The sequence below is a fragment of the Protomyctophum bolini genome, assembly GCF_963924005.1.
Source record: "Protomyctophum bolini genome assembly, chromosome: 8".
NCBI lineage: Eukaryota > Metazoa > Chordata > Actinopteri > Myctophiformes > Myctophidae > Protomyctophum > Protomyctophum bolini.
Genome location: NC_137869.1, coordinates 32,457,699 through 32,470,783, shown reverse-complemented (window position 1 = coordinate 32,470,783; position 13,085 = coordinate 32,457,699). Strand labels below are relative to the sequence as shown.

General features: G+C 42.9%; 1 protein-coding gene across 2 annotated transcripts in view; it reads right to left on the bottom strand.

Moving 5' to 3' along the window:
• lrrc7 (leucine rich repeat containing 7) overlaps positions 1-13,085 on the bottom strand; it is a gene marked incomplete at both ends in the record, with an annotated part of 78,254 nt that overhangs the window by 29,987 nt on the left and 35,182 nt on the right. The window contains 9 exons of one of the 2 annotated variants that reach the window (XM_080770067.1): positions 1,042-1,111; positions 2,880-2,995; positions 3,180-3,309; positions 8,752-8,769; positions 9,089-9,161; positions 10,582-10,726; positions 10,872-10,946; positions 11,263-11,326; positions 12,506-12,562. In XM_080770067.1, coding sequence (XP_080626193.1) covers positions 1,042-1,111; positions 2,880-2,995; positions 3,180-3,309; positions 8,752-8,769; positions 9,089-9,161; positions 10,582-10,726; positions 10,872-10,946; positions 11,263-11,326; positions 12,506-12,562 — 748 coding nt within the window. The remainder of the gene's footprint in view (positions 1-1,041; positions 1,112-2,879; positions 2,996-3,179; positions 3,310-8,751; positions 8,770-9,088; positions 9,162-10,581; positions 10,727-10,871; positions 10,947-11,262; positions 11,327-12,505; positions 12,563-13,085) is intronic. The other variant, XM_080770066.1, reaches the window with a different exon arrangement.

Here is a 13,085-nt window from a genome sequence, read left to right as displayed (position 1 = left end):
CTAGTTACAAAGTAAATAGTAATTAAAATAAGTATAGTAGTATAGTAGTATTGGAAATTGGAAATACTCAAGTAAAGTACAAAATACCTTAAAATGGTACTTAAGTACAGTACTTAAGTAAATTAAATAGTTAATTCCCACCACTGACAAGGGTCATACATGTAAAGATTAAAAACAGTTGACTAGTTATGACTAGACATGTTATATTTATGAATGAAGCAGTGATTGCAATGTACAGTAAGTGCTCCAGTCTACACACTACATTCTCCTGAGTGATAACTTAATTAAAGGGTTAGTGATATTTATTTTTTGGTTAAAACAAAAAGGGTTCTATATTCTGATTCTATGGTGATCATTGCAGCAGAATGTTTGTTCAACTGAGAGGGGTCTACCTGTCTCTCCTGCAATTTAACCTTTTCACCCGCTAAAAAACGTAGTCTGCGTTATTTGTCGGGAAGCGACGCTGCCAAAATACTAGCTAAGTTTATTCAGTTGTATAAATGTGTTTCGCTCTAGTGGAAATACTACTCACATTAGCTTCGGATGGCTATCTGTTGTTAGCTTAGACTTTCAATCGCTTTAGTCTCCAAATCCCCCTCCCAGGTGGCATTTCTGGTCAAAACGGCGCTTATTGCACGGAGCCCAGCGGTTGCTGTAATGGCGCCGGCCACTGCTTCTCATCGTCCAGGCAAATAATAACAACCGTTCAATGTGACGACGAACCGTGTGGGTCCTCGTCAGGTATACCTGACGAGGACCCACACGGGTCGAAACGTTGTACCAATAAAGAAATGTCCCTGGGAGCAGTGAAACAGTGTGCGGACATCCCTTCCTTTTCATTGTACGTATATCTTTGACCAGCACCTGTAGAATTTATGGAGATGTGCATGCTTCCTGTTGGATCCTATCATCTGTGTTATGTCACAAACAAGATGCTGCTTTATGTATTAAGAATAATGGAATAGCGAGTTTTTGTATGTTGCTTCAATACACTGGTCCCTGACTCCCTGAGTGAGCGTGTGGGAGGGAACAGCACTGTACCTGATTGTCAGAAAGCCACAGAGCTGCCAAGTCCTTCAACTTGGTAAAGGTAAATGGTAGATTCTTTAATCTGAGAGAGAGAGAGAGAGAGAGAGAGAGAGAGAGAGAGAGAGAGAGAGAGAGAGCAATGAAAGAAAAGGTAGAGCAGTCTTTCTCTACCACCCACCCACAGAACAGCCTGATGAGCCCGTCACCATGGAAACACACTCATCCATTCCTATGGTAACAGTAAACCATGAGCACAGAGTCAGACCACTGTCACAGGTGGTGTGTGTGTGTGTGTGTGTGTGTGTGTGTGTGTGTGTGTGTGTGTGTGTGTGTGTGTGTGTGTGAAGGTAGGGAGGAAAGTGACCTGTTCTTCACACCTAAAGACACACAGTGCCATGATTTTGGAACTGTTTCTGTTTTTCATTTGTCTAAGAACTCAACCTATTCCTCCAGACGACCCGAAGTGGATAAAGTGTGGGAGGATGTCTTTCCTGTGAATTTTCACTCTCGCATTGCTGTAGGAACAGACTGCACTCCTCCTGGTGTATCAGGACCGTGTACTTAGAGGCAGTACTTTCAGAACCGAAAACCTGAGAGCCTACACCCAACTAAGGCCCGAGCGGATTAGCTCTATTTCCATTTTAAATTCTTTAATCTTCGCTTTTAAAATGAGACATTATGCGTTGTAAAATCCATATGGTCTGTTCCTGCATATTAAATCAGCAAGGTTTATATAGCGCTAACAGTCGATTGAAACACAGCTAGTGTCAAGTGTGAAGTGATACGCAAACTACTAAAGAGAAAGTATAGCCACCAGGAGCTTCATCTGTGTGCAGCACTTCTTCAATTCAAAGTCACTTTATTTTGTACCTTCTATCCCACTGTCTGCCCTCCATTGAGGAGTGTAATTGACAGAGGGACAAAGGAATACTAACTTGTACCTATTACAGCTCCACGCATGGACCCCCCCCCCTACCTGATGGCAGGAACCTTACTCGGGATACAGTACATGAGAGGGGTCAATTGTCTTAGCCTGCCCAATGGTAGATTGCTCAAAAGTGACCAGGGGTCAATATTCTTCAGGATATTATCATTGGGAATGGTAAGAAGGTCCCCTCATCAAATTGCGAAAAAAAACTATTTGTGTCCGGCGAGAATGTGGAAGGTCTTGATAAACTACGGACTATATGCATGTAAAAGCTTTGTTGCAGTTAACAGTTTTAATGCTGGGATTAAATGATTGTGGTTTCAGGTTTCACTGCCGTGTTTTAAGAGCCACTGCGCTGACCGCTGAGTTGCTTGTCATGAAATTCCACTTTAAAATGGTGTAATCGCTTGTCGTAGTGGACGGTCAAACATATTCCAAAGTGCCGACAACAACAGGTGCAGGAAGCGCTCTGCACTGCTCCACCCCCACCATTGTAATTCATTCGGACTCAATTTTTGCACGCCGGAGCGACAGACCTTTTTGCAATGATGTCATCAAAACGTGTCTCCTATCCCACTGTTTGGTGGATTGCCCATATGACTTAAAACAAGGATTAAACAACATAACTCGGGCAACTTGCGAACGGGAGGGAAAGTGTTCTACAGTCAATTAATTAGAGTAACTCAGGTTCAGTAGTCAAAGTGATAATGTCTGGTTAACTGGCACTGTTAATGTGTGTTTACAAAATATTGCTACAGTATTCCCATTAGAGACAGACATGCAGGGAGGGAAATGCTTTGGTGAGAGTCTCAAGGGGACTGTCTGCAAGTCAGGATTTCTCATGAACAAAGTGTGTGTGTGTGTGTGTGTGTGTGTGTGCGCTCGCGCGTGCGTGCATGCTCATGTGTATTTGTAGGCCTACCTGTTATCACTAAGGTTGAGGACCCGTAGTTTAGTCATCTGTCCGATCTCATCGGGCAGAAACTCCAGTTTATTGGAACGTAGTGACATCACCGTCACATTCCTACAGTTACCAATCTGAAACACAACAATACAGTGAATTACACTACACAGCGCTGTAGTTTTCACTGCAGGTTTTCAGTTATTTCCCCTTCACTTCTGTGGCATGTGTGTGTGTGTGTGTGTGTGTGTGTGTGTGTGTGTGTGTGTGTGTGTGTGTGTGTGTGTGACTGCGTGCGGCCGTGTGAGTGTGTTTCCCTACCTCCCGGGGTAGCTCAGTAAGGAAGTTCTCGTCGGCAGCGAAGGTCCTCAGATTGTGCAGGTAACCGATGGTGGAAGGCAGCGACTCCAGTTCATTACAACTACAGTCCAACTCCTCCATTAGAGACAGACTGGTAGAGAGACACAGAGAGAGAGAGAGAGGGGGAGGTGAGATAGAGAGTACATTAGAGAAGATAATGTCACAGAATCTCTGCCAACAAAAAAACAAAAAACTATGACGACAACATTTTAACTTTATGAAGTCGAGGGTGACTGCATAACTATATTAATGTCACGACACCGAGATAATACACTGTCCGCAGAGAGCCGTCCAAGTGGCCGAGACCCAAAGTACCAGCGCAGACCAAAAGGAAAGGACAATACTGCACCTTCCTGACACCATCGTTACCGTCCAAAAGACAGACAGACTGATGAGTTACAGCCCCAGATCGGAGGCAAATCAGCGATGGCTCTCAAAGGTTTTGAACTCTGTGTGAACTGTTCATTGATGGAATCCGAGTATAATCCGAGCACTCGCCGTTGCGTCACAGATCCACCACACACACTATTGAAATGTTACCAGCAGGGAGGGCAGAGACAAGCTACAGCTAGGGTGACCAGATGTCCCGATTTGTGCGGGATTGTCCCGCATTTCAATGACTTTTCATGCGTCCCGCAAATTGAGACGTTGTCCCGCATTATGATAGACAGGCTCCAGTTTTCAAATGTGCGCTTTATCTGTGGGTCTGTACTGTGGGAGATCAGCGGAGCTGCAGAGGCTGTTATGACAGTGCCAGGGGGCGGGCCGTGACTGTGTGTGTGTGTGTAGGTAGGTAGGATTGGCTGTCAATCAAACAGCCGGGCAGAGAGGGGGAAATCAAATCAATGCGTTGCGGCAGCGGATAGTTTAGTGTACAGTACACCCACCAAAACAAAACAACGCACGAAACACAGTACAACGATTTAGCGTCTTAGCTAAAACATGGAGGAGAAAGGGGAAGAAAATGAAGTGCAGTTACAACAAGCACAGGAAAACTATTTATCCGTGGGTGAAGACGCCATGCAGTGCAAGGCATATTGAAAGAGTCTTCTGTGACATTTGTAATTAGAGTCGTTTCTCAGTGACATGGAGGAGGTGAATATAGCGACGTGATGATCAAAAGGAGGCTTCACGGAGCATGGACACGTTTGTACTAAAAACCAAAACAAGAAGAAAAGGTAACAGCAGCTGAAATAACTAGTATAGTGTTTACCACACAGTACAACTGAGAGACTTTCAGACTTGTAATGGACAACATAAACACCTAAAAGGTGATCCTGGCTGTGCTGCTATGGTGGAGAAGTGTGTTTACAGTTAAATGTATTATGAGTTGCTTCCAATGCTGACCAATTTTGATTTATATTTCTGGTTTAATTTATTTTATCTTTTATTTATTTTACCTGTATAATTTCAAAATAATTTGCAGTAGTTGGCTTTGTTATAGGAGGAGGATACTTTGATAAAGAAAACATTTATGTATTGGTTATTCATGCCTTCACATCAAATCAAAGCCCCTTGGTTGGTTGGTTGGTTGGTTGGTTGGTGAATTGTCCAGTGACTCCAGTTGTATTGGTTGGTTGGTCTATTGTCCTGTTTGTCCAATAATAGTTCATTTAAATGCATTTATGTTAAGTTTATTTTATTTGCATAGTAGTTCTATTATAGTTATTATCATCATAGTCCTATTATGTGCTACTGAATCAACCAGATGACAAAGCATATAGATGCTATGTGAGGGGCAGAATAGAAATGTCTAATTGAGGAATAGAAATTATTATTATTATTTTTGTTTCCGTATACACATTATTTACCTGCATGTGTCCCACATTGTCCCACACAAACACACTCTTTGTCCCACATCTGGTTAGTTGGGATCTAGTCACCCTAGCTACAGCCAATGAGAGCACAGGACAGGTGGACACGGGTGCTTGTTGAGAAAGGACTCTATTGTATTTTTTTTAACAGACTAAAGAAATAAAAGCAATGGTGACAGATATGTTAAATATAGTTAAGCTTAGTATAAACCTAGTTGAAATCTGTACCATCAACATTTGGATAGGGCCACATGATCTGGTGCCCATTCTAAAAACGCCTTCTAAATCCTGTTCCTATATACTTTACATAGCAACAACTACCCCAACAGGTGTTATAATGGGTCAAGACCAGAGGATAAGGCAGATTGATCAAGGCCGTCTGTGTGATCTTTGATCTCAAACACTGCTCTCTAGCCTTTTGTTTGGAAAATCCATTGCTATATCCATGGAAGCAGAATGCCCTGACCCGCTCATGCCATTAGCCTGGCAGTGTGCAAACAGCAGGATAATGCTAATGAGACAACCATTCTACATTAATGTACTGTCACGGCTAACATTACATTAGCCTGCTGTTATTGTTCCCAGACGATTGGGCCATCTGGGCCACCATACGGTCTGAGGAGAGGAGAGGAGTGGAGCAATACTGAGTTCAAGTTAGAGCAGAATCAGTAGCTTCCATCTACACTGTAGCCTGGTAAGCACATATTACTGTAGATTCTACAGTAATATGTGTTTACCTGCAGGGGCGAATCCGGGAATATAAAGAGAATAACAATAGACTACCTAGAGGCCGGGCAGATATGTCACTGTGACATTGTGTCATTGTGACAGTGACATAAGACTTATTATACTGTAGTTCAGACGAAGGCTCACAAAGCAATCTGATTGGTTAAAATAGCTATCTATCCGTGCTTCAAACCAGGTGCATGATGGAACACCTAGCCCTGAGCCTAATCACATAATGAATCACTCCGCAGTCCGCACCTGATTAGACCATATATGGAACAGCTGTGTGCCTGTGTCGCGCTGTCCTAGCCTACTGGAGGAGGGAAACTCAAAAACAACAAACAGCCACTACCCCGCTCAGAAATGGATTATATTATCAATTTAGATTCATTTGGTGGACTTACTTGCGATGAATGGTTGGAAGAAAAGGATGAGAAGGAGAAGAACAGCGAGAGATATGATGCAGTTGCATTGCCAAAAGAAGACCTCGATAACTTAGAAAAGTCAGTACAGCGAAGTCAACTACTAGGGCAACGGAAATAGCTGATCTGCAACTTCACAACGCGTCGCAGTGGCGACGCATTGTAAGCTTGTAGATCGGTCGTACACCGGAGCACATCTTGAATTCCTCCCACTGCACCGGGTTGGCTTTGATGAGACGGAGCCTCAGAGCGCAGATACTTTGAATCAACGGGGACTATAAATGTTTCGTCAAATGAACTCTTCTATTTACAGGGAAACCGAGGTCGAAACATTATTATTTTGATAGTGAATTGCCTCGCAATATGAATTTATTTTGATTTTGTTTTGTTGGTAACTATTGTATAATCATAATCATTCTGCACATCTGACATTAAGTAACACTAGTATAGTGATAGAGAATGAATGCACCCCCACGTGATGGGTCCCAGCCACATGGGCCCATGTGGCTGGGACCCATCATGTGGGGGTGCATTCATTCTCTATCACTATACTAGTGTTACTTAATGTCAGATGTGCAGAATTTATTCACAGCATAAAAAAATTAAATAACGATAAATAAAAAATAAACATCAACGCACACACCATAATGTACAATGTACAGTAGACTACTTCTAATTCCGGGTGGTTGTCCATTTTGTATAATTAGCGACACCTGTTGGACAAAAATACATGACTGTACAGTAACTACAATGAATGAATTAATACGGAAAAGGGATGTAACAATAACAAAAAAATCACGATACGATAATACCACAACAACAAGTCCACGATACAATATTTATCACAATATAATAATATATAAAGAAGGATGACTGAAATCTGTAGGACACAGCTATCTTTTCATTTCCTATTCGTGTGTCATAACATTATGACACCGTAATAAAGCTCCGGCTAGCTTGCAAAGTCCACCCATTTGTGGTTAATGTGACATGCTTTTGTTAGGCATTATAATAACTTTCAGCTTTTGTTTCTTGGTACAGACATTGTATGACAAAATTATGGCCGTGATTCAATTTTACACTTAAGCAGCGATCACGGAAGGAGACGGTACAAAGGGGAGAGATAAAACGATTAGCAGTGCGTATAAGCCACAACAATGCAACACGATAAAAGTCAGCAGGGTAGTGTCGGCAGCAGAGTGAACACAGCCGGCAGCAACAGGACATACCGCACGTCAGCAAGTCTGTCTCTAGCCTGTGTCCACACACAGCGATCACCGTCTGTGCAGAAGATATTTGCTCAATTTAGCTGATCTTTAAAACATCTTCTAAGGTTTCTTACAGGACGGATGCTGTAAAGATCAGCGTATGTACACAAATATCTGCACGCGATGTGATCGCCGTGAACCTGATCATAGGTCCCTCCGCTGCCGTTCAAACAAAAACAATACAATATTCAGCCTGGAATACCTATTGCAGATGCCGTCACAGGCCAACTGTTGATATCAAGACATCATCATTTGCTATCGCAAAATCTAGGACATTGTTGTATCCCTATTTTGGAGAACCTTTTTAATGTCATGTTTAATATTTTTGGGCAATTGTAGAAACTTCACAAGTTGGACTTGGTATAAGTGGGAACATATGCCCTGAAGCAGGTGAGTTATGAGGGAATAACTGCACTTGAGGATGGTAAACAGCCCAAAATGATGTTCTCATAACTGACTTCGCAGTGCACCATCCGTATACATATCCTCACTGAAACGTCAAGAATAAGAACTTAGGAAAAAGAGCAGTATCTTTATGTATATATATACTTATTTAAGAATGTAGAGATACAAGTATGGATTCTACTATGGGTTGTGATTAAATTACAAAGCTAATGGTTTATATAGCAAACTTAAATAGCACACTAAATAATATCTATGCAGCGAGCGGGGTAAGAATGGGATGCTACTATTATAGTGCTTATTATTAAAGGAGAGATGGGGGAGAGTTCTGGATCTACAGTACTATCGATTAAGGATAAAGCCAGGGACTTGTTCAAGAAGACAAAATGTTCCAGTGTGCTGTATAACATGAATAAGTGTCCCTTAATAAATGTCCTACGCTAGTGTCTAGTTGGGAAGGTTATAGTTTCATATAGTGATACCTGTAATCCAAGTATTGAATTGGATTACAGTTTTGCAATGGACTATAATGGATGTAACTCTGGTCTAACGGTAACCTCCATTAAACGCAGTCTGTGTGTGGTTTTCAAACAGGACTGGGCTCGACTACATCCATTCCAGGAAGTGGATTTTCTTTAAAGAAATGTATATAAAAATAAATTGGCATAGGAATGTTGTCAGATTCAACCTATGCCACATATCTGATCAATTTGGCAAATTAAATTAAAATGCTAAAGAACTGCACACAAAATGTCTACCGGTACTTAAAAATGTAAATGAATGAATTGAACCGAAATTGATTGATCACCAGCCCAGTCCTGTAATAGCAGCTTTGCGTAACAGTTCTGATCATTTCTGTCTCTGAACGCACCCCTGGATCCAGCAGGCTACTGTTACTCACCCCTGTTTGGACTTCGGACTAATGCCATGGAAACAGAGAACACAACACACAGAACCCACCAATCACCAACCAGCAAATAGAACACAGCAACTAATGACAGTTGACAAGGAAAATAACCGCAACAAACACCGTAAACTTGAATAATATAAACCAAATATTATATACAAGGAAAAAAAAAACCTGCCAATGGTCCTCACTTCAATCATTTCTTTTTATACGTGTTTGATTGCATGCATGCATGTGTGCGTACAGTATGTGTGTGTGTGTGTGTGTGTGTGTGTGTGTGTGCGCGCGTGCTTGCATGCGTTTACATGCATGCATGTGTGTGTGGTTTTACCTCCCAATGGTGCTAGGCAGTGAGTTCAGCTGGTTGTCATCTACCTTCAGCGTTGTTAACTTCTTCAACATTCCTAAACACATACATAAGAAGGAGATAAAGGATGATATATAGAGAGAGCTAATCCTCACAGGTGCTACATTCTGCTTGTTAACTTTATTTTTCATTCAATGCACGTTCCCGTTTGTTTCATTCTTGCACATAGACTTCAGCCCCATGTTATTTCATTGATGTCGGGTGGAAAACTTATTACTGTATGTCCAATGTCCAAAACTGTTACTTTTGGAATTCAAAAGCCATACAGTGACACTGTAGTATGAAGAACTTGTAGAGCATTAATTTAACAAAAAAATTACATATATATTTAGGCCAAATGAGGGTTATGGCTTGGGCCGTGGCTCAGCGGTCCAGGCACCTTGGCCTTTATACTGCATGTCACTCCCCCATCTCTCTCCCCCATTTCCTGTCAGCCTAATGTCTGTCCCTCTATAAAAAATATAAAAATAAAGGTGGAAGCCGCAAAAAAAAAAAAAAACATAAAAAAAAGAGGGTTATCTCATATTTTGTGGTTTTCAACCAGTGGTCCAGGGACCATCAATGTTCCTTGAGGGGGTTCCAGGTGGTCCCCAATAATGGGCCTTGATATGAAAAAGCTTGAAAACCACTGATTTAAAAGATATTTTCGGATCATGTGAAGAAACGAGAAAGTACTTAAATAGATACTTTATAACTCTTCTATATACTTCTATTTGAGTCATAATTGTTAACAATACCTTTACTTGAGTACAGATTCTGGCTACTCTATTCCACATTCAGTAGTACAAACCTATTGGCCACTGAGCAGATGGCGTCTGTATCTCTTGCTACAGCACAAAGTTTACACATTTACGAGGGGAAAGTGGTGTTAGCACACGATGATCATTGTCTACATCGTATCCCCATGTATGTCAACCACGACCATAACATTTCAAATGGCAATTAATTGTCACGCATTGTCACACACACCGTGTTTGTAGTTGTTTCCACTATTTTTCGTATAGTTACAATTATGCAAAAGTAATTGAGCATAGAGCAGGAGCCTATCTCCTGTTTCTGTAGCGTGAGGCAGCTTGATGTACAAGTACACCCCCTGGACATGACTCTAGTATGTCGCAGGGATTTACCCCCAATCCAACCCTTGATGCCAAGCAGGGAGGCACTGGGTCTTTGGTATGACCCGGCCGGGGATCGAACCCCCGACCTCCCAGTCTCAGAGCGGACACTCTAACCACAAGGCTCAGGCACTGAGCTGGTAAAATACAATACATGTAATAACAATAATAATTGTGACAGGGCCTACTTTTTATCAAGCTACTACTACCTATCAAGCTTTGAAATATATAGATTTTAAAGTAAACATTTTTAACACAAATCTTTGCTTCTGGGGGTCCCTGGCACAGATTTTTTTTTAGATATGGGGGTCCTTGACATGAAAAGGTTTGGGAAGCACTGACCTATAGAGTCGGGGAGCTGCTGCAGCATGTTGGAGGATAGCAGCAGGTCTTCTAACGACTCACAGCCCGACACGTCTGTGTCCAACGACTCAATGCGGTTCTTAGCCAGGTCCAAGTACCGCAGCTGTCGAAGCTTCCCTATGGACTGGAGGAGGGCACAGTACATTTACTGCAAGTACTGTTTACTCAAAGTGCAATTTCAATGTGTATAGTTAGTCCCATTTCACTTTGTACAAAACCCAGTATTCTCCGTCCGAAGCCACTGGTATGAGATGTTTGTGTGTTCTTACCCCTGGTATACACTGTATAGAGTTGTTATCCAGCCACAACTCTTTCAGGTTGGGAATCTGCTCCAAAACCTCTGGCTGGCAGAGAGAGAGAGAGACAGAGAGAGAGAGACAGAGACAGAGACAGAGACAGAGACAGAGACAGAGAGACAGAGACAGACAGACAGACAGACAGACAGACAGACAGACAGACAGACATTAATACATGAACTATTCCATCGCTCTGATTAGGAACTGTTGTTCTATTGCTCCAATTATGAGCATCTAACAAATCATTCTAATACATTTTATTGAGACAGCACCAACAATATAAATTGGTACCTTCATGGATATGAAGACAACTGCTTGTGCTACTATTTAAATATGAAACAAAGTGCGTGCGTGCGTGCCTCACCACTTCAGTGAACTCGTTACTACCCAGGTCTAAACGCTCCAGCTGATTCAGTCTGTGGATGGACCTGAGGGAGGAGAGGAGATTCATTTAGTCTGTGGATGGACCTGAGGGAGGAGAGGAGATTCATTTGGAAATTGCTTTATAATCGATAAATCTATATCTAATGCGCCACAACGTCTCTGTTTGTAATCTGTAATCCACGCTCGAGAACCGTTCGTCCCACCGACTTCAAATGTGACACACGCGTTCCACATCACCACAGAGAGTGACGTTCCACATCACCACAGAGAGAGTAGTGCCCGGTGTCGTTCCACATCACCACAGAGAGAGTAGTGCCCGGTGTCGTTCCACATCACCACAAAGAGTAGTGCCCGGTGTCGTTCCACATCACCACAGAGAGAGTAGTGCCCGGTGTCGTTCCACATCACCACAGAGAGAGTAGTGCCCGGTGTCGTTCCACATCACCACAGAGAGAGTAGTGCCCGGTGTCGTTCCACATCACCACAAAGAGTAGTGCCCGGTGTCGTTCCACATCACCACAGAGAGAGTAGTGCCCGGTGTCGTTCCACATCACCACAAAGAGTAGTGCCCGGTGTCGTTCCACATCACCACAGAGAGAGTAGTGCCCGGTGTCATTCCACATCACCACAGAGAGAGTAGTGCCCGGTGTCGTTCCACATCACCACAGAGAGAGTAGTGCCCAGTGTCGTTCCACATCACCACAGAGAGAGTAGTGCCCGGTGTCGTTCCACATCACCACAGAGAGAGTAGTGCCCGGTGTCATTCCACATCACCACAGAGAGAGTAGTGCCCGGTGTCGTTCCACATCACCACAGAGAGAGTAGTGCCCGGTGTCGTTCCACATCACCACAGAGAGAGTAGTGCCCAGTGTCGTTCCACATCACCACAGAGAGTAGTGCCCAGTGTCGTTCCACATCACCACAGAGAGAGTAGTGCCCGGTGTCGTTCCACATCACCACAGAGAGTAGTGCCCGGTGTCATTCCACATCACCACAGAGAGTAGTGCCCGGTGTCTGGTCCATCGGATAGCCAGTTATCCAGAACCAGCACAAAAGCATCTGCCTGGCCTCTGGACCTGATCACCCCTATATCTCCATATATGGAGCTGGCTTGTTCTGATATCACAACACATATTTGGGCATGCCTGACACAGAACTCCAATAAAGGGAATAAAGGGACATAGATACAGAAATCGCCACATGTGCATAAAATGCTGTCTCACTTTGGCATGGTCTTCAGGTGGTTTTCTCTCAGCTCCAGGATCCGTAGTTTTGAGAGTCTGACAGATAGTAAGACAGAAAAAAGATGAACAAACTGAGTGAGAACACATTCTACATTTTATATACTGTATAATAGTAAATATTTATATAAAGACCTAGTAAAGTGGAGTCTCCTCTGTCTGTCTGATATAACGGCCGACATGACAGATGATCCTGGTCAGACGCATTCATTATGTTAATCTGCAGACACACGGATTCAGGAAACATACGTTTCCTGCAAAACCACCATGAGCACTTGACAGCACAGTATGACGATGTATCCTTCATGGAGTACGACAACAAGAAGGTCCTCCTCCGTCACAGAGAGCTGATCGCTTGACCAGCACGAGGCCTCCAAGGAGTTTCCATGCTTGTCTCGTCATGCTAGCTCACTCTTGGTAAAATGACAGTATGCCAACTGCACAGTCAAATCTTAGTGTCAATTCAACTTGTGCAAATATCCCCAAAAGGAAGGACAATAAACTTCCGACGTCCGAAAGAAGTGATATAACTACGAATTGACTGTCCGAACCGAAGTTCGTT